Raw genomic sequence first — 27,854 nt, 5'->3', positions numbered from 1 at the left:
CAATTTCGTTATGGACTGGGATTGTGAGACTTGTGAGAGTTACCAGTATCATACATTTGAATCATGATGGTTACCAGGTTTTCCACAGGGCAAGATTTATTGTACAGGATGTGGAGAAGTCAATGGGCTAACCTGTCCATAATCTTTGTGTGCGACGGACATACCCAAATGCTTTACATTAACATGCGCATGCATGAATTCTTATCCATTTGAACACAATGACAAATTGTGCAGCTGCTGAGATGGGGGGTGGGGGGGGGGGGGATATTGTGTAACACTGTTGAAATAACCATAACAACGAAACACTGTTAACTGTACTCGCTTAAAGCATAACAATTATCCTGATACTGTAATACTGTATTGTACATGTCTTTTAGTTCTGCAACCACTTTCACTAAACTGTACATCACTTCTTTGGAACTTTTATCAGAAATAATGTTCTTTATATACCTATACTCTGGATAATGTTTTTCTTATGAGAAGTCAAGGAGAAATATGACTTTAAAGATTTGTAAAAGTGGCCCCAGATGGGAAGACTTGACCAAGAGCTGCAGGAACTGTATACCATGATTCTTCTTTCCTTCATTCGGGTACTTATTAGTCTAATTATATTTGTTTAATAATATAAGCAGAGAAACACTGTTTCAATTTGAAAGAAGAAACTGAAATGACAGACACGCACACAAAAAGTTACAGGCAAAGGTGATTTTGTTCTACGTAAATATCAACGCTCAAAATTAATTTCTCAGATCTGATAAACCTCAGAAATTCATAACACAGAAATAAAATGTTCAACAGTCTAGACAGAATAATACACTAAAAACAGAAAATTTTTGGATGCACAGCTCTGTTTCCACAGACATGCAGGGCCAAGTTGTTTAAACGTGTACAAGATGCTTCATGTATGCCTGGTATAAACTTTAGTTTGGAGAGAGGTCACATTAGTTTTTTAATAGAAAAAATATTGTATAAAGAATTAAATCTGGCTGATTAAAAGGGATAAAGAATCTATGCTGATTAGGTGGTGTTAAGAGATGAATGTAAGCCAAACCTAAGCTGAATTTTGGAAGTTAAATTTTATTCAAGCTTGACAAAAGCTGTAAGATTAAACCCAGGGAATCCTGTCTCCACTGTCAGCCCATCAAAGTTGATTCTGAATTGCTTTAAGTCTTGAAGCACTTTAAAACAACTCATTTCTGGTTCACAAATTCTTCTTGTTAAAGCAATAGAGTATCTTAAACCTAAATGAGGACTTCCACTAATACAGCCCGTGTCACACCACCAAAATAATATAAACCCACCCATTCAACGTGACGTATACACCTATCACAAATACTGATCATAAATGTCCAAGAGTCTCACACAGCAAACTTCTGAAGCCCTCTAGAAAGATCACTCTCAATAAAGACTGCTGCTCACTCTTGTCCTCCAACCCCAGCCACCAGCCACACATACAAAGAGTGTTTGTCCAAATACTGGACTAGTACATGATTCACCCTTATATGACAGCACATGTATTCAGTTTTTGCAAGATGTTCCAATCGCTCATACTTTTGAGTTCAAGAGCAAGTTCATATAGTACTTATGACATGTTTGTCACACAGTCTGCAGGAGCAGACTGTATCATGATGACAGAATAATGCCCCTTCTATTACCACTGTTACCACAAATGCAGTCAATCCTTGCACTGCAGAATCACATGAATGGCTCCTGTAGGACTTCAGAGCCTGTGTCAGGCTGGTGTAACGGTCTTTCTGTACCACCACTAAATTCACACGTACCTTGTTTGCTCACAACCTATCTCATGGCCTGCTCCTTTGGAACTCAGAACCTGTATCATGATGGTAGAATAACACATCTATTGTTTCCCCTGGACTGAACAACCATCACAAATGCTGTTAGTCTTTGTGCTACAGAAGGACTGTTCCTGTAGTTGTGATTGTTGAACAACACCTCTGATTTGTTTTCTCCTGCTCCTTTGGGACTCAGTACATCCATCGTGATGGTAGCAAAACACACCTTTTATTTTCTCTGGACTAAACACCCATAGCAAACACTGTTAGTCCTTGTGCTACAGAAGAACCGTTCCTGTAGGACACAGGGCCTGTGTTATGGTTGTAAAACTCCAGAAAGCCAGAGTCATGCTGGTAAAAGATGCCTCATTTCAACAGGAATGCACCCCCCATCACAAATGCTGTTATCCTTGTACTACAGTATAACAAAGTCTGCTCCTGTAGCACTTCAGAAGGCCTGTGTCATGACGGTAAGGACTGTGTTTTGCTCTTCTGATGTAAAGATAAAATCAGACTCCTCAACTGTTCACGCTTCCGCGACACCTCCTCCTCAGAAAACCACTCCTGTAAACCCTTGACTGGAATGCTGAAGTCTGTGATAGGTTTCTGAAATGTAAGGTATAAATCAGTAAACCCATGAATGAAATGATGAAGTCTGTGAAAGGTTTCTGAAATGTAAGGTATAAATCAGTAAACCCTTGTTTGGAATGCTGAAGTCTGTTTCTGAAAAGGAGAGTATAAATCATTAAACCCTTAACTGGAATGCTGAAGTCTGTGATAGGTTTCTGAAAAGTAAAGTATAAATCAGTAGACCTTATTTGACATACTAAATATGTTGTAGGACAGGCCCGGTAATATTTCCTAAAAAAAACTAAATTGAATAAACTGAACGATAGCTTTAGAATTCAGGCCTTTTTCTCCAATGTCAATTACAATTAAGTCTGTTTGGCATGGAAACTGAAGATACGCCAACAGAAGCTGGAACATAACACAGCTGGAAGGTAACACAGCTGGATGTAACACAGCTGGAGGGTAACACAGCTGGAAGGTAACACACATTCTCTGTGTGGTGGATGGCTACTCCAGGATATACATGTAATCTGAAAGTGCTACTTTTCAAACATTTAAATATGTTTTGAAGGGTTTCAAAGACAGACAACTGACATCTTTTACAGTTTGGCCAACCAGAATTTCCCAGGCACAGATTGGGAGAAAAAACTCTATTCTATCGTATAAAATGTAAAACTTTGTACTATCCGCATAAATAAATCAAAAATCAGCACTACACCCCACTCCCCTTGCCATTTTTATGTATATGTACACATACCTTGAAGAAACTTTCCACAAACTGGAGGACAAAAACACCACAGTCGCTGAAATTATTTTGTTGAGGTACTTTTGGATAACCACCTCTTACAGTGTCCCTATCAAATGTTCGTGAGGTTTTTTTCTTTGCATTCCATTCCACACTTAAGTATCTGAAAAAAAAAAACAAATGGATCTCATATCACAAATACACAAGTGGATGTAAATTATATTTTTAAGCAAGAATAAAAAAAAAAAAAACTCATACACACGTACACAGTAACTTTACTTTTAAACAAAGCTATGATATTATAACTTCATGAATAATAATGCCAAGTCTAATTTATTTCATTGCCAAATGCACACTGTTCTACATGTCATCATGCCATAAAATGATGCCTCACTGAAGCATCATGCTGAATATGTGACAACTTCTCAGAAGTTACAGTTACACCATGATCAATTCTCACTACAAAACATTTTCACAATGCTCAGGATTTGGTAGGCCTACTGAAATTTGAAATTTTCACATATTTCTCATAAGACAACATTTAAGATGTGGTCAAAATTTAATTTTAATTTTATGCAGCCCAAATGTATGCTCTCTCGTCCAATGAGCTCCAGAGCACTAGTTTTCAATACTTCATATGACTAAGCAAAGATTTGAACCTGGGTCTCCAACTTACCATCTGGCTCTCGTGTCCTGAAGAACACTTAGCTAAGTAAACCCTTAACCCATATCCGCCCAAGCAATTTTTAGTAAATAAAGCTGAATCTGCCCAGTCCTATAGAAAAATAACTATTGTTTTCTGCACAGTGAACAGAAAATGTAGATTCTACACATTTGGTTTGAAAGGAACTATGTCAAGTTATATACTGTTAGAAAGCCTAATAACTGTCCTACAACATGGAATGATTTATTACATAACATTTTTGCTGTTGCCATGGTTACCGTACCTGTGAAAACTAAGAATAGTGGGGGTAAATTTATCACAACAGTGGAGTTGTAGGTTTATCTGCACCCATAAAATCAGAAATAAAGCTATAAAATGATTTCTTTCCTGGATATTATAGAGGTATTGGCGTAGTACACAGAGACAGACATCACAACTTACTTAGCTACAGTATAAGGTAACAGGTGAGAATTAATTACAGGTGTGTTGTTTTGAAATATAACGTCACTACACAAGTTAGAATATCCAGAAGTGTTACAGCTCCATTTCAATGTACAGTAACCATGTAACATGTCCATAAACACAATAAAATAAAATTACAGACTATCAATCACTCTGTCCAGGTAAATTGATTTATTTTGGGGATATTCTCATCAAATATCATGGCTCAAATCAATTTTTGCAAACATTGTATGACATGTAATTGGACACATTTGAAAATACCAAGATGTTATTCTATGCAGATGGGGCCACAGATCATATCAAATAAAGTAACTTTTGAACCCAGGATTTCATTCACACTCATGGATTGATGTATTGAGTGATCAATTATATTATTCTTTGATTAGTTTATCGGCTGTACCGGTATGCCAAGAGAACGAACTCTGACTGGAGATTTTTGGATTTCGAGATGTGTAAAAGTCCCATACCCACAACCAGCCCCAACCATGCATTTAGTTCAGCGTTTGTCAAAGGTGGGAAAGAAGACTTATTTTTTTCAGGCTTCTCTGTGTGTTTTTTTTCGTAGTTCAGATTTGTCAATCGAACAGTTTCTGAAATAAACTCCTCAGTGAAAAACAGTTGAAATATTTCTAGGACACTCTTATTTGAGTGGTCTTGAGTAGGGCCAGGTGCAGGGCCAGTAAATCTTTTAGGGACATTTACAGTCAAGTTGTCTGTCCACACCCTGGGAGGACTGGGAACTGTTGACCTTTTCCTTGGGCCTCTGGGTCGACCTCTTTTGCGTGGACGAGAACGTGCAGGAATAGACTGGTCATCTGATTCAGAAGAATTATCATGTAGATCTACATCGCCAATGTCAGTGTCACTGTCATTATCACTACCATCAGCAACATTACCATTGCTAGTAGTTGATCTAGGCCTAGGCCTACTGGTGTTGACATCTCCGTTGTCACCAAAACTATGCAGCACATAGACGTCTGACACATCAGAATCAAACTCAATTTCACTTTCAGAATCATCACTAAAGAGCTGCGATATATCTCCTCCACTGTTGATAGCTTGGGCAAGTCTCTCGTTTTTCCTTTGAATGCCATTTTTACACACAAAAATCACCTCCAACAGCGCGAGATGCTCAGTCCGCACAGGGTAAACACGTGTGTAAACAAAACCTGCCACGCCCCGCCTGCACTGTCCACTAATTTTACTGAACAATCGATGTAAATTTCTTCAAAATCGCAAAACACAAGACTGCAACTACAACGGAAGCCCACTGAAGCAGATCTGACGTCACATCAATGCTACGGGGATTCCCCAAGCCAAGAAAAGCGTGACCTAAATGATGATACGGAATACCCCGTATCTGGGCATATTCAGCTTTCAAAACACGTACGGCGTACACCGTACTTGGGCGGATATGGGTTAAAGGATCCATGAAAAAGTACTACGAAATGAAGAGTATGGTTTTAAGGAAAGATGTGTAAAAAAAAAGAACTTTATTTTCAATTTTGGGAATATTTTATATCTCTTACTTCATGCATATTTTCCATCAGTGATCGGATATATTCAGAAATGACGTCATCAATGGACATACTGGGAACCCAGAACCAGCTCAGCACCCCCAATTCCAACTCAAAGATTTTTTGACAGCCTTCAGTTTCACAGATGATACTTAACACTACGTACACTTCATGAAGACTGAGTTTGCACTATTAACTGAATAATAGAATACTTTAGGCAGTTTGTCAAAGAAAAAAAGGGCCATCTACCCCACTTAACAATCCTGACTGAGGTTTAAGGACAATGCTTCACCAGAATGAAAATTAACCCAGGTATATAGGGTCTTGTCTACTGTGGTAAGTGGGAAGGTCTGTCAGCAACCTGCAGATTGTTGTGGGTTTTGCCCAGGCTGTGCCCGGTTTCCTCCCACCACAATGCTGGCCGCTGTCGTATAAGTGAAATATTTTTGAGTACGGCATAAAACACCAATCAAATAAATAAACAAATAAAATAAATCTATTCTGTGTTTGTCTATTAAGCATCTCGCTGCAGTTGATTTCCACTGACCTGTGTACCTAAAATTCTTTACACATACAAACCCGACTCAAACATAACCGACTCAAACATAACCGACTCAAACATAACCGACTCCAACCTTATTCTCCTGCAGGATATGGTATCATACTTACTCTCTGAGTGTTTTAACCACAGTTGTCCTTGCTGGGCCGGCCAGTGAATCAAACACCAAAATACAGGGTCTGAAACAGCAGGAAATCAGCCAGAATCATAGATGGGACAAGCAAAACTGATTAACAATTGTCATATGTGTACATTTATTTCTGAGCTTCTGACCAAAACAAAAGATAATGCAGAGAAACAGAAGCACTTCTGCTTGACAGATACTTGAGAAAAATAAGTTGAAATACACTAAGCTGCTTAATAGGCAAGGTAGTGATTAAAATAATGGGTGCAAAGATGCACAAGTTCATTTCAAGCCATGCATGTATGATACCTGTAAATTCAAGTTTTCTACCTGAGGCTGCAGTTGTCCCAGCAAGCTACATGCACAGCCATAGTGTAATAGTGTGATGTCATGTTTTCAACATCAGATTGGAGCTGGCTCAACATGGTACAGATGCTGTGTATGTTTCGCAATTATCCCTTTTTCAAATCAGTTTATTGCTAACCTAGCAAGATACAGCTAGCGGGTAACAGTTTTGTGTCACCTTTTCCACACCAGGAAGCAGTTGACCTTGTAAGCTACACAGCTAATGTGTAATAGAGTGGTGTCACCTTATCCACATCAGGCTGCAGCTCACCCAGCAATTTACAGCTGCTGTGTAAGAGGGTGGTGTCACGTTATCCACATCAGGCTCCAGCTGCAATTTACAGCTACTGTGTAAGAGGGTGGTGTCACCTTATCCACATCAGACTGCAGCTCACCCAGCAATTTACAGCTACTGTGTAAGAGGGTGGTGTCACCTTATCCACATCAGGCTCCAGCTGACCCAACAATTTACAATTACTGCGTAAGATGGTGGTGTCACCTTATCCACATCAGGCTCCAGCTGACCCAACAATTTACAATTACTGTGTAAGAGGGTGGTGTCATGTTATCCACATCAGGCTGCAGCTCACCCAGCAATTTACAGCTGCTGTGTAAGAGGGTGGAGTCACCCTATCTACATCAGGCTCCAGCTGACCCAACAATTTACAATTACTGCGTAAGATGGTGGTGTCACCTTATCCACATCAGGCTGCAGCTCACCCAGCAATTTACAGCTGCTGTGTAAAAGGGTGGTGTCACCGTATCCACATCAGGCTACAGCTGACTCAGCAATTTACAGCTGCTGTGTAAGAGGGTGGTGTCACCTTATCCACATCAGGCTGCAGCTCACCCAGGAATTTACAGCTACTGTGTAAGAGGGTGGTGTCACCTTATCCACATCAGGCTACAGCTGACCCAGCAATTTACAATTACTGTGTAAGAGGATGGTGTCACCTGATCTACATCAGGCTGCAGCTGACCCAGGAATTTACAGCTACTGTGTAAGAGGGTGGTGTCACCTTATCCACATCAGGCTCCAGCTGACCCAGCAATTTACAGCTACCGTGCAATGGAGTTTTCCACATCAGGGTGTGTAGATGACTGAGCAAGTGTAAAAAGAACAAACATCAAAAAGTCTGGCTGAGTGATGCATGTTGACAGACTTACTGTGCATGAGAAGAGGGGAACTGATCCACTGGATTTGTAGTGTTGCTCTCACTACCATCATCACTGGTCTCCATAGACTGAAATCACAAGACAGTCACACAATGAGAAGATGACATGCTGCCCCCCCAACCCCCCCACCCTGGGCTCCTAAACTTTTGTAGTTATTCGGAATATACTGGGCAGCTCGAACATGCTCACATTATAACAATATAACATATGGACATTATGTTAGTCCAAAATCTGGAAAAAAAAGAAGCAATGCCCTTTAAAAAACTGAATTTATTCACAAGACTGGGAAGCGGGGTGGGGGTGGTGGTGGCAGGTGGTTGGTGGTCCTTGTTTTTGGGGGAATAATGTACTCACAATGTACTTGTACCCAGACCACCTGTGGGGTAAGATTTCAGTTAACAGTGTATCTACAGTACTTGTACGTACCTCTGAGTGAGGATTATTGACAACCGACAGACAGGAAGTAGGGGTGGTGTTCACAAAGTTAACAGTGTATCCACAGTTCTTGTACCTACCTCTGAATGAGGAGTATTGTCAACCGACGGAGAGGAGGTAGGGGTGGTGGTCAAAGTTAACAATGTATCCACAGTTCTTGTACGTACCTCTGAATGAGGAGTATTGTCAACCGACGGAGAGGAGGTAGGGGTGGTGTTCACAAAGTTAACAATGTATCCACAGTTCTTGTACCTATCTCTGAGTGAGGAGTATTGTCAACCGACGGAGAGGAGGTAGGGGTGGTGTTCACAAAGTTAACAGTGTATCCACAGTTCTTGTACGTACCTCTGAGTGAGGAGTATTGTCAACCGACGGAGAGGAGGTAGGGGTGGTGTTCACAAAGTTAACAGTGTATCCACAGTTCTTGTACGTACCTCTGAGTGAGGAGTATTGTCAACCGACGGAGAGGAGGTAGGGGTGGTGTTCACAAAGTTAACAGTGTATCCACAGTTCTTGTACGTACCTCTGAATGAGGAGTATTGTCAACCGACGGAGAGGAGGTAGGGGTGGTGTTCAAAGTTAACAGTGTATCCACAGTTCTTGTACGTACCTCTGAGTGAGGAGTATTGTCAACCGACGGAGAGGAGGTAGGGGTGGTGTTCAAAGTTAACAGTGTATCCACAGTTCTTGTACGTACCTCTGAGTGAGGAGTATTGTCAACCGACGGAGAGGAGGTAGGGGTGGTGTTCACAAAGTTAACAATGTATCCACAGTTCTTGTACGTACCTCTGAATGAGGAGTATTGTCAACCGACGGAGAGGAGGTAGGGGTGGTGTTCACAAAGTTAACAATGTATCCACAGTTCTTGTACGTACCTCTGAATGAGGAGTATTGTCAACCGACGGAGAGGAGGTAGGGGTGGTGTTCACAAAGTTAACAAAGTATCCACAGTTCTTGTACGTACCTCTGAGTGAGGAGTATTGTCAACCGACGGAGAGGAGGTAGGGGTGGTGTTCACAAAGTTAACAATGTATCCATAGTTCATGTACGTACCTCTGAGTGAGGAGTATTGTCAACCGACGGAGAGGAGGTAGGGGTGGTGTTCAGCTGCTTCTGTGCTCTTGACCTCACAGATATCAGACCAGGAAAACAGATGATGGCCAGAAACCAGTGTGAGCTGTACGTGAGTGAACATACTCACATTAGTAATAACAATTATTTATACATTTAGTTGATTCAGATTGTTGTTAATTATTACACCTAAGAATTTCTCTTTTATACAATGCTCAAGGCTGGGCCCGACTCCTCACCTCATGTGTCCCACCCACTAATCCACTTAGCGACCGCCCATTCATCACACACAATAAATGCTACCAAAACATTTGTGCCAATACTATGCCCATAAAAGCTTCTTAGTGCAATGCTTTTTATATCTGATTGTTTTGTAATGTACAACAATGATCAGATTATTTGGATGAAGGAAACCTGTGTAAACCATGGGCCTTAAAATTAGTGAATCTTACTCCAAACGTGACACATATATATTTAACATGGAGCGATGGGCACGCCAAACTGGTGGAGGGTTACTAATCTCTAAAAAAAATTCAGGCCAGGCCATCAAAGTGGCTTAGGAGTGCTCTCCTTAGCCCCAAGGCATTGACAGCAGTGAGAGTTGGGACTTGTTGGCATCTTAATTGGTGTACACACAAACTGATGTACATACAAAATGTATCATAGATACAAAAACATGATTTTTAAACTAATATTAGGAAAACATCTTCACTTCTATAACACTTACTGTTCATTTATAGGAACAATAATAAAATCTTTAGAAAACAAATCCACGTGACGAGTCCACGTTTTCACTCGGTCATGACGCCTCTCCTTTAGACTTGAAAGCAGAAAAAAAGAACAAAAACAGTGATATTTCTTTCTCCATGATGTACCGGCTATTCGAAAGGTACACAGCAGAGAGATTTTCTAACTTACACATAAAATTATCATATACATAAAATTTTACAGCACATACAGCTGATATGAATGTGATGTGTTCAACAGTGTCTTAAAATTACACAACAAAGACCAAAATACACACTTTCTACAATAACAAAGTTTACCAGCAGAGCTACAAATTTCCAACGTTTTAATAAAAACACTGTCTAATGTGATAAATAAGCCAAAAAGATCCAGTTAGAGACAGTGGACAGTGGCTTTGTTAAAATTTGGGGAAACAAGACTCGTGATAGTACATACTCCATCTGCTGCTTGTCGTCAGGAGAAAGTCGTCCCTGTCGTTGTGTCAGTCTCTTGTAGAAGAATGAGCTGAACACATACGTCCTATTCCTGTCTTCTTCACTCAACACTTCATTCACCAAATACCTTGAATTGAAATTGAAATTGGATAGTGGCACATTTACTGGATCTGTGTATTATTGCTGATTTGTATATCAACAAATTTCTTGAGAGGGTGAGTAAGTATGGGAGGGGGTAGTCAGGTGAGGAGGGGGTAGTCAGGTGAAGAGGAGGTCGTCAGGTGAAGAGGGAGTTGTCCGGTGAGGAGGGGTAGTGAGGAGAGGCAATTCAGTTTAGGAGAGTCGAGTCAGGTGAGGAGAGGGTAGTCAGGTGTGAAAACGGTAGTCAGGTGAGGAGGGCAGTCAGGTGGGGAGAGGCGTGTCAAGTGAGGAGTTGTCAGGTGAAGAGGGGCATCAAGTGAAATCAGCATCAGTACACTGAGCACACATCACAATAGTAAAAACTCACTTCAGGTAGAAGTCGATGATGACATCATTGAGAAACTCTCCTTCTCTCAGACAAAACAAGTCCTCAGTGCTGATGGAAATTCCACCCCGCTCCGACACTGGTCGGTATGTGAAAAGTCTGAAAGCAAACAAAACTCTTTGTTCAGTCCATTATACATGTGTTAAGATTACAATCAATTCCAAACGGCATAAAAGATAAACAATTTATCTCACTTCAGCCCAAAGCATATTTGGGCTGAAGCAAGGCTTGGATTACATGTACTAACTACATGCACAAGGCACTTTAGCAATGTAAAACTATGCCAGACCTAGATGTACAAATTAGCGTACTACAGAAGTGCAATACTCCGTATTTCGCTTCTATTTCAAATGGCGAAGAATTGCTTAGAAAAACTACATCCAGATCCAGGTAAATATGAGACAATGTTCCAAATGTCAATTTAATCCAACAAAGAAAATGTCTCAAAACACAGAAATACGAGTATTGTTTTCTCAAAAATAAATGTACCAATTCACATCATCTGTACCTTGTCATGGTTAAGCCAAGTTTCAAGTCAATATGATGACCCATTTTTGGGCAGAAATCTGAAAAACTGATTTGTGATGGGACCGACACTGATGGACTGACCAATAAGGATAAACCCCATAGTCTCCACTGCTAGGGAACCGATACTCAGTAAAACCACTACCCTCTAATTAAGGAAACAAGGTGCAAGCATACTTCTCTACTGTTCCTGGGCACATGACTTTGGGGTCAGCAGCACACTGGCCTGCCTCTTCCTTGGGAGCCTCCTGGCTTTTAGCTGTGGCTGCCGTGTTCTTGGGTCTCTTACTGCTGTCCTGGATGCTGGTCTGAACAAGCACGTTTTGTGCCTGGTCACAGGTCAGCATCTGTATGAAGTTGTCACGGTGTGGCTTTAGACTACGGAAGTGTTCCAGGATCCCTAGAAGCGTCTTGTGGTCATTCTTATCTGTCTGACGCTCCAAAAGCAACGTTATGAACTTCTTCGGGAAGTCTGGGAAGGTCAAGGAATTATAGTAATCAGGCAATAGATTTGTAAAGTTTAACTGCTGCTGAACAGGCCATTCAGAAACCTGTACAGAGGTGATATTGTACAAGTATGTGATTTGAGACGCATTTTATTTAATAGACACATTATTCACTTCCACAACAGGATTAATCTCATAAAAAAAGGGCTGGAGTTTGGCTTTTTTCCTGCTAGTGGTGAGATGTCAAATTGTATTTATTTTATGCATTTTCCCACACTTCTGAGTCCGGGAATGGTACAAATATACCTCAATGGCCAAACATTTGTGAAACTGACCATCAGCCATGAAGGTGTTACAGGTTTCCAGCACTGACGTTTCCACTTCACTTTCCAGAGAGCTGTTCTGGTCAGTTTGACAAACACAACTGTGGAGCAGGCTGTGTTATTTTAAATAACACTTTCCAACTAGCTTAAGATGACTTGGAGGTATGACGGTCAACTGGTCAATTAGCTAACCCTCAGCTGTGAAATTGGTCAATTCAAAAGAAGCAATGGACAATGGATAAATGTAGATGCCTCTGTCTTATAATAATAACCTTTATAGGGATACCACTAGTTTTATATGTGTTTGGTAGATAGCTCAGTGATTTATCTTTTCAATGAAATACTTCAGCCAACTGAATTATAGGGCAATAAACACAATCTACAGGCGATATCTTTGCTTCAAGTCCCCTTTTCTTGTTTCTCCTCCCCGATAATGATGGCCATTGTCTAGTAAGAAAATACCATAAAAGAAACAAATACACCTTTCCTTGTACAAAAGTCATATGCAACAACTGTTTCCCTTAGAAACACAATATGCAAACAATTAATCCGAGACAAACACTTCCTGAAACCTAAATCAATAAATCTGATTACAGGTAAATTACAGGTACAGGATTACAGGAATTTCTGCCTTACCTGGGGATGCTGGATCAAAGAAATCAGTCTTGGCTGAGCAGGGTTTAAGCTCTGTTTTCAGTCGGTGACCAGCCTGTGGGGTCAGGTAAAGGTAAATCACAGGTAACCGGTTCATCAGGTGTAGTGCCACAGTGTTGATATCTAAAGGCTTGACCTGAACCTCACAGCAGTTCTCATGACCTAGGGAATACCACCATAAATATAGTGTACTTTCTATAACAGTGCAGTTTCAGCCATTACAACATTATTGTTGTTGTTGTCGCATGAAGTCCATATTTTTTCACCGATTTATTAGCCACACCAGAGAATTTAATGGTTTGGCTGATCGGGGATTTGCCATAATAGATGTTTAATAGGCTGCCGGACAACCAGTCCCAGAAATGATACAGGTTTAACCTATACTGATGTGTTATCATGGTATTTTATACATAACTTCCTTGTAAGTAAGTGAACTTAGGAAGGAAGAAGTGATTACATATGTATTTATTGGAATGTTAAAACTGGCAAGGATATGCAGACAAGAAGCTTGTTAATTTGCTGGCATGAAATTTCAATTCCATTTTGATCATATCAACAATCAGATGTCATCTCCGTATAATTGAGTGGTCCCAATGAGTGCATGGTGCCTCACTGTAACGCCATGCAAGAGACACCAACCATGGCACTCCACCAAGTCACAGTACACACTGTACTTGGCAAAGCCAAAACTTTGACATACTGAATCCCACTGAAGTTCTGGGTTCAGCTGAAGACACCTTTATTTGTCAGAAGAAAGGTCATTATAGACCACGATACACTGTCCAGGAAAAAGTTCCACATTTTATTTTTTTTGGATTTGTTTTTTTAAACTGAGTAAAATGCATTTAAAACACTGGAATTTACAGTAGCCATATTGACACTTCATACAAACAGGCTGCTAGACTCAAGAATTTAAATGCGCATGCACGTATAGATATGAATGCATTTGCACAATGGATTTTGTTTTATTTATTTATTTGACTGGTGTTTTACCCTGTACTCAGGAATACTTCACTTATACGTCGGCGGCCAGCATTATAATGGGAGAAAAACAGGCAAAGCCCGATGGAAACCCACAACCATCCACAGGTTGCTGTCAGACCTTTCAGGTATTGCAGGAGATGAAGCCAACATCAGCAGGACTTGAACTCACACCGACCGCAATAGTTGGGGGCTCCAGGGTGACTGCGCAGGGCTGGCGTGCTAACCCTCTCAGGAATTTCCAAAAATACCAAAAATGCTGGTGTCACCCAATTAATACATACTGAGTCTCAACACACCATAGTTGAATTCAATGTTTTAAGAACATTTCACTCAGTTGAAAATATTCTAAAAAAACAAAGAATACATAAATTTCAAACTTAACTATTTTACTGGATGGTGATAAATGGTCTTTCATCTGAAATGTCCTGGTACCGATACCTCATTTTAGTGGAAATTTATTCCCTTCAAAACTTACATTCTAGTTTCATATAGAATCCATCTTTGGAGAGGAAGACTGGTTCCACAGGAGCACTTTTGAGACAGCCAATGCGAACACAGCGTACACTGAGCGTCACACTGGGATCCTTGAGCAGGAAACTCTCACTATAATCAACTTTGGGGGCTTTAACCTTCCTCACCTTCAGAGGAATGTTGCCAGACTGTTCAACAAATACACAGTCAAATACATTTCAATGTTTTATTTTTAAACATTATCTAATGTGTCATTTTTAATGCATGTATGTCACAAGTAAAATTAACAAAGACTGATATTAATAAAACAGAAGTTCATGCGGAGCCAAAAGGCTTTAATTAGATCTGACTAACACCGGCTAATACACACCAGGAGATGAATTAAAAAATAGCTGCATAGGAAATAGGAAAACTTTTTTTATGACCCAGGAGTATTTCACCAAGGCAACCGTTATGGCGAGTCCCAGTTCACCCTCTCCCACTGTACATAAGAAGGTCTCCTAGCAACCTGCGAATGATCGTGGGTTTCTTCCAGCTTTGCCGACTTTCCTCCCACCACAATGCTGGCCGCCATCACGTAAGTGAAATATCCTTGAGCATGGCGTACAACACCAATCAAATAAATAAATAAATGAGCATTTTAAGCCATGTTTTATCTCTTCAACAAAATGATTCAACATCTGTTGAAAAAAGAGTATCAATACCGTTTTTTTCAACCTCCTCTTCCTAAATTGAGTAAAGTAATGTGGGAAGATTTCAAAACTTACTTACACTGAAAATAGTTGTACTTACCGCATCTTCCATCTTATTGCGTCTTGTTTCACTCTGACGATTCAGATATTCAAATATGCTAAAGTCATTGTCCTCTACAGATTTTTCTGGGCTTGCACATGTCGACTGAGGTGCAGTTGAGCTAGGGTTGGGTTCTTCGCATGCTGAGGTATTGTGGTCATCATTTTGCTCCTTGCCATTAGGTTTGCTATCTGTGCCTGTGTCAGACTGGGGCATACTGGCACCATCTGACAAGCTTGTGTTCATACTACAGTTACTAATAACATATGTGTTGTTCTGGTCACTACCTACAGCCCCACTGTCTTCTTCATCGGATGATATTGTTACTGTTTCTGAAATCATAAAACCGCGTCATTAGGTCATTACAACAGACAGAAAGCATTCACAGACTGTTTGAGCAATCTCATAGCTTATAAAATGACTGACTGAGAAGTTTTCACTATACAGTAGTGATTGCCTTTAAAATCTATTGCCCATGGTCAGCAAAGCGAAACTGTACACAACATAGGATAAAATACATGTAGTGCAACAAATAGTATAACTATAAAAGTTTGTCTAAGTCTCACCAGGCAAGAGCGTATTATTTGTAAAACTGATAAGAGGCAAAGCAGAATTTCAAACTACTATGTATAATAGCCCTAATAGCAATACAAAAGTACATTTACGATAAATTTATCAAAAAAACTATATTGAAAACTGAAAGATACACAATGGACCTGACTATTCCATGCATTAAACTGCACTCCAATGAGCTGCGTGTTCCCGGGCTTTACCTGGTTCTAATTTTGTCTTCACCCGTTTCTTTGCGGGCCTTCCTCTAGCAGCTTTGCCCTCTGACCTTCTTGTGTTACTGGGGACCCCACCTCCACAGCTTCTCTCACTGGAACTCCATCCATACGGCTGACTCATTTCAGACAGCTTATTACCATAAAAAGTTTTTTTGCTCAGTATGTTTGCCTGTGAAGATGTTTTCAGGGTTGTCTGAGGGGGGCCTACCCTTTTGACAGTCTTGTCTTGAGCTGTTATTATTTTTTGACAGGATTCACACTTGTTGACACTTTTGGTTAACGCCCCACAGTTCTTACAGACTTTAAACTCATCCTCTGCCAGAGTCTGTCAACAAAAACCATACTAGTACGTCTGGAACCAAGAAAACTGATTAAGTTTTCACACTGTACAAATATAATGTTTTTATTATTTTATCCATGTTAAAATAAATGCAAACTGCTTATACCTCTCTGTATATACATTTATTGATGGGGTTGTCAAGATTATATGCTGTGGTAGCCATTCCTAGTGTAAATAACTATCTTTCACTATGTACCTTCATGAATAAAAATGAACATGTCTTTTTAGCCAAAAGTTATATTACTGACTCTGGAAACAACTTTTACACCAATTGTACCTATTGCTTCATTTTTACTGCAAACATCAAAACAACAAAACAAACTTTGCAAATTCTCATTCTAGATAATTTGACAATTGTTTTGCTATTGCAATCAAACATCATCCAAGTGTTTTCTGACTTTCCTCTTTCAAATTTGTTTCTGATTCATGAATAATGAATCAGTTGCACAAAAAAAACCCTCATTTTCATTTTGTGTAAGAGATGAATAACCCGACTGTAGATGGCAAATATCACGTGCTACTGCATAACTACATGGAACTCACTCATTTTACTTACTTGTCAGAGTTCTATTAATTTTGGGTGGATGTTTGTAGTTTATTATTTCATGGAAAGTTGGATGATAAGATATTTGAAAAAAATTTGCACCACAAGTAAATTTCAACCAATTTTAGGGAAAAATACAGTATATAGTGTCACATTAACTATGGTAAATGACGTAAAGTTTCACATGTGAGTTACTGTTGTTTACTTTCGCACGATCTAAGTTGGCTGCAAGATAACAGAAGAGAGTGATTAGCCCCCCCGCCCATTTCATTACCCTGCATGACACTTGGCATCTCTTGTTGCTAATCCTCACCACATGGGGTCAAGTTACCGACAATGGGGTATGCAGGTCTCCCAACTAGTGGGCCTATATGTACATCTCTAAATATATTCATGAATGAAATTGAAAAAAGTATTAAGACAGGCAATGTCTATTACAAACTTTAAATTACAAACACTGTTTCACAGAATGACCACGCCAAACAAAGAATCTACATGCACAATGCACACTGCAGACGAACCGACTAATCGGGTTAAGCCTATGCGGAAGTCACCTCTCACTGTTATCTGGTAAATGGTTGTCTGCTGAGAGCCTTCCTCACGCAACGAATATGTGTACAAATGTATTATAGCTAAAAACGAACTTCACTAAGAGAATATCTGTCATCAGCTTCCCGTGTCCATGTAATTCCAATTTAGTATGTCGGTCATTTTGTTTCTTTACAGTTGCAGATGTCCTCCTATTGCAGAAGAGTTCCTTTTCCTGCATTTTTATATCAGGAATCACCACTGAACACGTAAAACATACTCCACGCTAGGTTTCCGAAAACTACATTGATTTACTTTTTATCCCTTTTTGGTAACACTGAGTGCGAGTTTGGCATATCCGGAGACAGGATTTGTTTGAGTTGTTATCACATTAGGATTTTGCACAACACCGTCATAAACAAAATGTTTTATGATTTCTTGTATATTGATTTGCCCACACACAATTTACATGTTGCCAGCGACAGATAAAATTAACGTTTTGCCTTTCGCCAGTAAAAATCATATGATTGATGGATAGACACGCAGAAATTTCAAGTCCTGTGACTGTTAGTGGCTTGTATCTACATGTAGATAAAACTAATCTGTATGACTAAAATTTCATCTCAGGGGACTTGATTAAACATTTAGTAAATTAAAGGGAACATAAAGTCAGCCACTAAAGCTGGAATTAATTAACAAATTAGTATTCCAGAAATACTCTAAAAATATTTGAAAAATTCTACACCGCTTATCAAAAAACTAAACAGCAAACAATCGTCAGTACCTAGCCACACATTTGGTGACGCCATTTTGCCATGTTATAGCTATCTAGAGTGACGTCACAAAACCTAGGCGCTCTCCCGTACCATCGGTATTAAACAATGTGACTGATGTTTCCTTTGGCGCTCTGTCAGGTCAATGTTCATAGACACAAGCGCAGTGTTTTAGCAACCTTGCTCGTCCTTGTCCTGCATGGGTGTAAGCATCTGACCTAGCTGGCTGTACCGACTTCAGGAAATTTACCAAACATAGCAGGGCCTTCTGATTGACAACAGACTCTTTCACTCAGATTTTGAGAAGATATCTGTGTAATAAATCTGACATTTCTATAAGGAAATAAAATGCAAACTCACAATATTTCTCTTCAAGCAATGACTCTCGAGAGGCAGTTTTCTTGCCAGTTCAACCTGACAAGTTACTGCACTATCCTGTCCAACATGTGTGCATTGTGACACGGGCAACTGTTCTCAGTTCCCTGCTCACAAATGTATGGTTCAAATGCATTCATCAGTTTAACGCTTCAGATAACCGAAAAATCCAAATTATTGCATCGATATCTGTCTATCCACTATAAAAAACCATACACTGATAATCAAGAGCTGAGGTTTTTTGATGTGACAGCTAAATTATCACGTGATGCTCTCAGCGCTAGTGATTGCCCAAGTTCATAAGGGTTTCTGCCTCATGTCTGCTCGGAGTGAATTGTCCGTCAGAGCCATATCCCCACTGCTTAACTTCATCTTCTCCACTCTCAAAACTTCATAGATTTTTTTATATATTCTTCTGTGATAACTGTGTCATATATCATTTTTTCTATGTATATTTTGCGGCAGACTTTATGTTCACATAAGTACTCATGTTTACGAAATATGAGCAGATGTTGAGTTTTTCCAAAAACGCCAGAACGAACAAGAAATGTTTAGCTGGAATGGTGCAAAAGCACAAGTGTAGGTCTCGCTTTGATCACAATATGACATCTTTATCTTGTCTGCTGGTAGTCCTAGTTTGCAAATATGAATAAGTGGTGTGCAAATTACTGCTACAGCTATGAATACGGAGAGCCCTGCAGTTAAAAAAGGATATTTGACATGACACTCCACATGCATAAAGATACTGGGTAGTCACACTTAATCTCCACAAAGTTTTCTCCCAAATTCCCATTTATCACAAAAAAACGATGCTAAAACAATCAACTTGATACGAAGTGCATGTACTAAAGTTATTATGATTAAAACTGAGGACATCAACTGTTGGAGGTTGGAGACTAACTGCTCAGTGAAGCGTGAGCTTTTTTACTACATACATTCTTCTACTGAACTGTCAGCATAATCCCCTAACCACCCCCGATGCTCTCCCGAGGCACCCAGTCAGTACGAACCAAAATCAACGTAATGAATCACGAGAGACACTTTCCGAGTCCCGGGGCGAAACTTTAGGTCATTTACCATACACAGCATCACATTAACTGTGAAGTACACAATCAACTGTACAAACCTCCTCCGCACAGCCTGGGGCCTCCGGGGCAGACTGGGAGGATATCTCTTTAGTGCTGCTGACAACTGAACTGTCTGTGGTCTGCTGACTCTTCATCGGTTCATTTGAACCAGTTTTACCATTTAACGGTTTTGTGGAAAGACTAGGCCTGTAGAAGAAGAAACAATGAATAAGTCTCAAATGTGATTCTTGCATAGCATGGTTCTCATCCACTCCAAAGCCAGTGTGTCAAAAGTGACATATAAACTGTGTGTACAGAAATACTAACCACTTCAATGTATCTTTTGAAATAACACCAAACATTGTCTATGTGTCTTTTTTGTCAGGATAAAGGTAACATTTATCATCCAGTAAAGCAAGACTGAGCTTTAGCTTTACATAAAAAATCAAGTCTGTTTTGCTTTGCTATAAATAGCATTTGCCAAGACTTAATTCAATGCCTTTATTCAATATTTCTTTTTTTCATTAAACAGGAGAATTTTTTTTTTTTTTTACTTATATTCAATAGTTTTTCAATCATACAATAAGAATCAGTTTTATGGTTGGAGAAAAGCAGAGTGCCCTGGGGAAAACCACCTCTCTTTGGCTAATGAACGAAAACCTTTCCCACAAGTGATGCGGAGATATGTACACCATATTGGTATAAAACTAGAGGTCTTCAACAAAAGCGAGACCGCGCAAATAGCCATACTAGCTTAGTCGCCCAAATCATGTCACCAAAATCCCACCAGCAGTGAAAGCCAGAAAATCTACAAATTCTTAGTCCAGGATTGACTTGACAGAAGCATACACATACATCTACGTTATATGACACAGTTCATGTTTAAAGTTAACCACTTAATCACATGTAAATCACAAGAAATCAACTGTTGAAAACCACTAAAGAGCTACACACTTACTGTTTTTTTCTCAGTGCAGAAAGAACTCCTGGGAACTGGGAGAGATCTTGAGAACTGGACTGGAGTTTTCTAATTGTTATGGGTTCTGTTCTGTTTGCAGCTGTCATCTCCAAATCTGTAAATAAAACTGATGAGTTTAACCTGGAATTCTTGCCAAGCACTTTTCAACACAAATTCTATAGCAGTTCTTCACGTTTAACAGTCTGCATTGTTGTCATGACAATGTTTTCTTGCAGTAAGAATGACCCATGTTCTCATATTTACCCATCTGCCTTTATGGCAGGCCATGCATGATGTCTGCTCATAGCTCTCTCCACTAGATTAGATCACATTGCAGCTTTGTGACATGATGCAAGGTTTGTTCTTGAAACCTTAAACTATAAGAAATGGGACCTAGTCTCTAGGTGAAGCATGCAGTCTCCAGTTTATGCCATGACATATTCTATATTTAATCCATTTGTACAGAATTCAAAACCTTTACTGTATATAATAATCAAAGACAGAAAAAAAAAATAAAACGAAACAAAATAAAGGTACAGTATATATATTCTAGTATATTCTGTGGTCTGTTTCTTGACTTTGACTTCATTTTGGTACTTTTCACTGAAGGATTAGTGTCCAGATTTAGTTACTTGTCCTCATTATAAAGATTATAACCTGTTTATAAACAGTATGTTACCGAGAGGGCCTCTGAGTTATGACTAAAGCTCAGTGGGTGACGTCACCTATGTCTAGCTGGCCCAAATAACATGAGAATTTGTATCAAAATGATGTCAATTTCGAGACGGATTCTAGCTACACACAAGAAAATAGATACAGCCATATCAATTTGAACCCATAGTGGACGATTTTGAAGTTACAATTTATGACACTGACATCTCTGGCGAGACTTAAGATACCAAGTTTTCAGGTGTTGAATTTGATTTTTGTCAGGGCATTTCCAACCGCACTGGCAATATATGGACTGGTAAGCTATAGCTTTATCTTGTGTTACACCGTAGGTCTACATTTTGTATGTAGGGCCTATATCAGATTTAATATTTACTATTCTTCCCTTCTGTGAGCTTCAAATAAATATAATTCTATTCCCCCTAGTGATTCGAAATTCCTACCCATATGCAATGGCAATTACTGGTACGTGATTGTCAACATTCGGAATAGCCTATGCCTATTACGGGCCTATAGTCGTGTGCAATATAAATACATGTGCGATGTGGACGTGCGAGGTGTCGTTATGGAAACTGCCTACAGATGTCCACAGAATTGGAAAGTCTGTGTTGTGTAAAAGTCAGCGAGACTGAGAGGAAAGCCTTGGAGGAGGGCCAGTTATTGTGCATATGTCAACATTGGTGGTTTGGGGCAAATTGTCTCAATAAAGACATCCTGGGTTGTGTATGTCATCATGGTGACTATGGTGGGAATAGCTTCAGGTTTCAGTCGACGGCTGCCCCCATAGTTGCCAAATCTTGTGTGTTCATGTGAATTCCTCTCATAGCTTTCTGCTGGAAAAAGGCGAGAGCAGATACAGCTGTGTTTGGTGGGTATAAAACCTCTCTGTCTTGTGCTGTGAATGCATGCTTTCTTGAGGGCCAAATTGGAAACTTGAAAAAACTCCAGGGTTCTTTGACCAACTGTTTTAGAACCATGTGCAAAACAGCAAACCATTTCGTGGAGAAAATTCCATATGCTTGTTATCGTGTTTGTGGCTTTCTTAACACTGAACCTAAAGGTTCGACGAAGACTACAGAGTGTTGGTGGAAAATATGCATAAACCCAGCCGCATTATCTAGTGATTTTACTGCCATATTACTCAGATTAATGTACATTTTTTCAATATTTTTTTGCACTTAATTTAATAATATAAGCAGGGATAGCTAATTATGAATAAATAGCCAATCTGGACACTAATCCTTTACTACCAAGTATTAGTAATACATGTGTAGTAACAAATTAGTCAGACATACCTCAGCGAGTGGTTTCTGAAGCTTACCTTGTTTACTTGCCTCCACAAACATACTACCATTCCATACTGCACACAAATCTAGGTTTGTCAAGTTTGCAGCAGAGTTGGGGGAGGCCTGTACTCTGTACAGCACCTTCTTTTGGAAAGTGTTTGTCTGACTAGGAGGGGGTGCATTGCGTCGGACAACCACCACCCTTGGGCCTAATGGGTTAGCAGACTTATCCTCTACAGTACTGGGGGTGACAGAGTTTGCTGGATTGTTCACAATCGTCCTGATTTGTCCACTCAAAGGCTTTACGTTATTTATCACGCAAACTTTACTCAAAGATGGCGAAGACTGAAACACATAAATAAACAGCAATAAAAAGTTACTGGGGGCCTCAGTGGCCTCTGTGGTTAGCACAATGCACAGCCCAATGACTCACTAGCCTCTACCAATGTGGTGCCTGTGAGTTCAAGTTCAGTATGTGGGAAGGTCTGCCAGCAACGTGCGGATAGTCGTGGGTTTCCCCCAGGCTCTGCTCAGTTTCCCCTCACCATAATGATGGGCCACTGACATGTAAGTGAAATATTTCTGAGTACGGCGTAAAACACCAATCAAAGAAATAAATAAATAAAATTAGACCATGCTGGTGGAAGACAAGTGGTCTACTGGGTAAACAGCAACACAAGCATAATTACATATATACTTTATTATTCAAGCAAAAACAAAGAAATCACAGGTTCTCATTAACTACCTGACTGGAGGTGGATGAAGCTGGAGACAAACAGGTACTATTCGAGAGTATGTACGTCTTCGCAGGTGAAACAGTAGGATTGCTTGTCACTTGTGTATTTCTGCGAGAAAAGAACAAAAAGATACAAAACAAATATTAACAATACAAGAAATAGGATAAATAAAAAGTAAATGGTGAAATAGAGCTCCATCAAATTACCTCCCCCGATGTCACTTCCCTCATATAGTGTCCTCTTAAAGTGTAATGTTGGAAGAAATGTCTTAAAATGACCTAGGGCTAGTTTCAAAGTTAAAATGACATTAAGAGAAACAAGATGTACTGTAAATCTTCAACCTTTTCAACCAGTAAAGCACTTTTTTCAGTGGAATTTCTGCATATAATTATTCTCCCTGCAGTGAACATGTCAGTCTCTACCTTTCTCTTTTCATCACTGCCACCAATAGCAAATTTGTACATAAAGTTGCACAAAGCTGAGGTCACTGGGGTCATGGTGATGAGGCAGGAAGTGGTGTCAGAAAACACAAACAATCCATCTCGACCTTCGTCTCTAATACTACTTCATACACATGTATTCTCTTTATCAAAAGAATGTGTAACGTGATTCTAACCAATACCTAGAACAATTTTATTGATGAATGTTGATTAAATATTTCCGCAGGAGGACACAAGTGATGAAGCTAATCCTGAACAGGAGTATGACAATTATTATGAAAAAAGTTGTTAAAATGATTTGTTTTCATAATTAAAGATGCAAGCTTCATAAAACTGTGCAAACTATTTGTCTACAACCCACAGTTCTTTCAGAACATTTCAAAATATTGGTTGCAAAGGCGGTTGAAAAGGATGAAGAATAAGGGCAAATAAAGTACGAACCACTGTTAGGAAAATGTTGTGTTCTTCATGTGTCTGTGAGGCCACTTAGGCTATATTCAAGCTCAGTTTGTGAGAAAAACTATAGAATTAATTTTAGTTTTGTAAACCAATGTCATGTGGAAAGCCTAAAATATCATTAAGCCTGCTTGGTGCACAATTTCAATACTGACTAAAAATACACACCTTTCCATGTCCATGATGTGTCTTTCCAGGCTCATTGAAAACTTTGAAGTGCTTTTTTTTATATTACTTTGTTCTTATGTCTATACATGTAATTTCTTAACAGTTTTCTGGTGTTTTCTGTTAAACACTGTTCTGGAAGTCTGTTTCTTTTTTAAGAATCAACTGTCCCGAGTTGTTTCTCCTACTCAAACGTGTTCGTAGTGATGTAACAGCCATCGGTTCTTTTTCAAAAATCGCGCAGTATCATTTCCAACAAATATTAAAAAAAACGTTACGCCACAATTAGCGTCAATGAATTCTTTTTCGTAGCGGCTCTGCTGCAATTATTTGTATGGTTGAACATAATACCTAGCATGGTTGATCTTTCCAGACGGTGTTTACATGACGTTTTAGTGCAACAGTATTAGGGCTTTTAACCAATGGGAGTCCAGTCACTTGTACTCTGTACGGGATACTACATACATTGGGTGTGTGAGATTGTGTACTGGAGCAAATCCTATCCTTGGTGCATTGCTTAATAATAGGAGTGACCCCTGGCCAGCAATAAGGTACAACACATTTGTTCATCAGCGAGATTTTTTCACTGGTCATAATTCTACAAAGGCTGTTTATAACATGAGCAATTAACTGAAACTACAAAAGTTGGCGTACTGCCAAAGGTAATGAGAAAATATCTTATTTCTTTTGTATACTGTGACAGCCACAAATTCGCAACTGTTTTTGTAGTCACTCTGCTGTTACATACAGGATTTGGGTGAGTTTCCATTGTAGGTGATGCCTGATCACTGTTTGTCCCTTGCAAAGACCAGTACATCAAGCAGTTTGGTATCAGCTTATATCTAGACACCTTTCCCAATACCGGTGACCAGTTGTTCTTGAAAAGAAGCGGTCGGTCAGACAAAGGACTGACGTCACAACAAACGTTTAAAGTTGTCTAAAAGGAGAAAGCTATATGGTCTTTCCTGATAGCTCACTGGAATATTTTACAGCCTTGAGTTTGTGGGTTGAAATCCCACTCTACTGTACACAAAATGAAGGTGAGCTCAGGTAGTACAAATCATCACCTTCACCACTCACACCACTTGCTCTCAAGTGTGGATTTTGAAAAATAATCAACTGCTCAGACATTAGTATGACGCCACAGCAAACGTTTAATTACCTGGAACGTCCACTAGAGTTGATTTTTTTTTTTTGATTGGTGTTTTACGCCGTGTTCAAGAATATTTCGCTTATACGACATTATGGTGGGTGGAAACCGGGCAGAGCCCGGGGGAAACCCACAACCAGCTGCAGGTTGCTGACAGACCTTCCCACGTACGGCCGGAGCCCACTAAAGTTGATGAGTGATATACAATGTCTGTCTTACATTCATGAAATATGATTTTCATAATCCCCGCAAATTAATTTTCAAGATTTGTGCAAATTGCAGAAATTCTGACTAACATTCACATAACAAATGGATGATCTATAAAGGAACAGATGTTTTTCATGAAAAATTTAGAACATATCAACAACATACAAGTTAGACTCCATCCACTGAGTATGACTGACATTTCCCACAACACATTGTGCTGTTTTGTGGTTAACTCCAGATCTGTGATCTGTGGAAGTTATGGTTGATGACTGTTGAGCAGTTCCATTGTTGACATTCGACTCGTCTACGCTGACCCAGTCATCATCTAGTTCAAAATGATTACCTGAAACAGAGTAAAATATAAGGGTAAAGTAACAAGTTTTTCAAATTGTCCAGATTCTAACACTGACATAATTAATAGGGCAGCTTAATTATTTAGCTTTGGTTCATGCATCACACACAACCCTTGAACTACACTGACATTTCAGTGGTACACCTTCTGAAAGCATTACCTAGACTTGAATCAGGCATAACTAGAGTTTTGGAATCATCAAAGTCATAAATGATATCAATCTTATTTATGATATCGTACTTAACAATTTTTAAGTCTTATAATGATGACAAGTCACTTGATGCCATACCCAAGAATTTTCACTTATGTGACAGCGGTCAATTTTGTACGTGGAGTAAACCGTTGACATTTGGCAAATTATTGAGTGAGCGAGTGAGTGTGTGAATATTAAATTCCTTGTTCAAGGACAGTTCACTTGCGGCATAATTAAATTCAAAATAATAACTGACACCATGCCATGAAATATTACTTTTCATGTGATGTCATCATGTGTATCAAATTTACATCAAGGTGATGCACTGTTAGTCATTAATCTAAGAAGAAGAGCACATTTACAACGTTGCTTTATCATCCTTGTCATGGTAATTATTTGTGAGGCCATCATCATGTCTACCATATTTGTAGTGCTGCTGACTGGGACACAATTTTCAAGACATGACGCCTTACTTAGTTACAGTATGTGAAGTACTGTACTGTGACAACAGACCTCAGTTCTTGGACTGTCTCTTAATTTTGGGGTCATACAAGAAAGTGCCATGACTGTAAATATGCAAGTCTTACACATGGCCCAACTCAGGACTGCACATGGATCTGTCTTGAGCGCGTACAATGAGAAAGCATTTGAGGTAGATGATTGTCCCTAACTTTATAATATGATGTTGTATCTTGTTCTTGAAATGAGCATTTCTGTGCTCACATACATTATGCTAAAAAAATCAAACTGGCAGCTCTACTTGAAAAATTATCTACCAAACAAATATCAACATAAGGCAAATCAGTACCGATATTACAAATGAACAAACCAATGGTAAAGTAAATAAAGATGGAGGGAAACTACTATGGCATTACTAAATAGAGCTGAAATTGTGAAAAATAGAAGACATATGATACTCAGACACCCAGCAGACACTGCAGAGTTATAAATGAATAGGCCTTGTTGCCACTTGCAAAAAAGTAAGTACTGGTTGCCGTCGATCTCCTGTTAGAAGAAAAAGCGCAACAACAACAGCAACACTTGGCGAACTGTTCAAAATGGTTTAAAAATCCATATGTATTTTATGTTGAGTATATACCTGGCAGCAGTGACATTCCGGAAAATGTTTTAGAGGGGATACAAGCAATCTAAAGAGGCGCTGCTTAACATTTCTTCGATTTTCAAGGTATTGAACCCGCAGTTAAGTCCACATCTGGTGCGCCATCTGTTGACAACAAGGGGATGTAACACAGCCCGGTATTTTTTAACTGAGGGCGGGTCTTGGGTTCGCGTGAATCGTTACTACACTAGGCCATGTAGAGTATTTTGAAAGATGCAAAATATCGTCACTTTTTGCAATAAATTTTATCACTAAAGATTTAAACACCATTGTTGAATAATCTGCTCCAGGAGCCTAGACAACAGCGCACCAGACACCCAAACCACCAGATTACCCCGACAAC

At 39.4% G+C, this 27,854-nt stretch overlaps 1 protein-coding gene across 1 annotated transcript; it reads right to left on the bottom strand.

The window, feature by feature from the left end:
• LOC135481733 (sentrin-specific protease 6-like) lies at window positions 1-27,618 on the bottom strand. The gene is made up of 19 exons (XM_064761401.1): window positions 27,491-27,618; window positions 26,012-26,189; window positions 23,437-23,536; window positions 22,727-23,036; window positions 20,737-20,851; window positions 19,838-19,985; window positions 16,137-16,476; window positions 15,364-15,695; window positions 14,576-14,759; window positions 13,099-13,278; window positions 11,871-12,165; window positions 11,151-11,267; window positions 10,644-10,769; window positions 10,189-10,281; window positions 9,444-9,567; window positions 7,947-8,023; window positions 6,421-6,489; window positions 3,121-3,271; window positions 1-2,399 (listed from the first exon to the last, which is right to left on the bottom strand). The coding sequence occupies exons 1-19, from the start codon at window positions 27,504-27,506 to the stop codon at window positions 2,256-2,258; spliced, it is 3,099 nt and encodes a 1,032-aa protein (XP_064617471.1). The 5' UTR covers window positions 27,507-27,618; the 3' UTR covers window positions 1-2,255.
• Window positions 27,619-27,854: the final 236 nt, after the last annotated feature.

This window comes from Liolophura sinensis, chromosome 1 (assembly GCF_032854445.1).
Source record: "Liolophura sinensis isolate JHLJ2023 chromosome 1, CUHK_Ljap_v2, whole genome shotgun sequence".
NCBI classification, from domain to species: Eukaryota; Metazoa; Mollusca; class Polyplacophora; order Chitonida; family Chitonidae; genus Liolophura; species Liolophura sinensis.
This window is presented reverse-complemented; position numbering and strand designations above follow the sequence as displayed.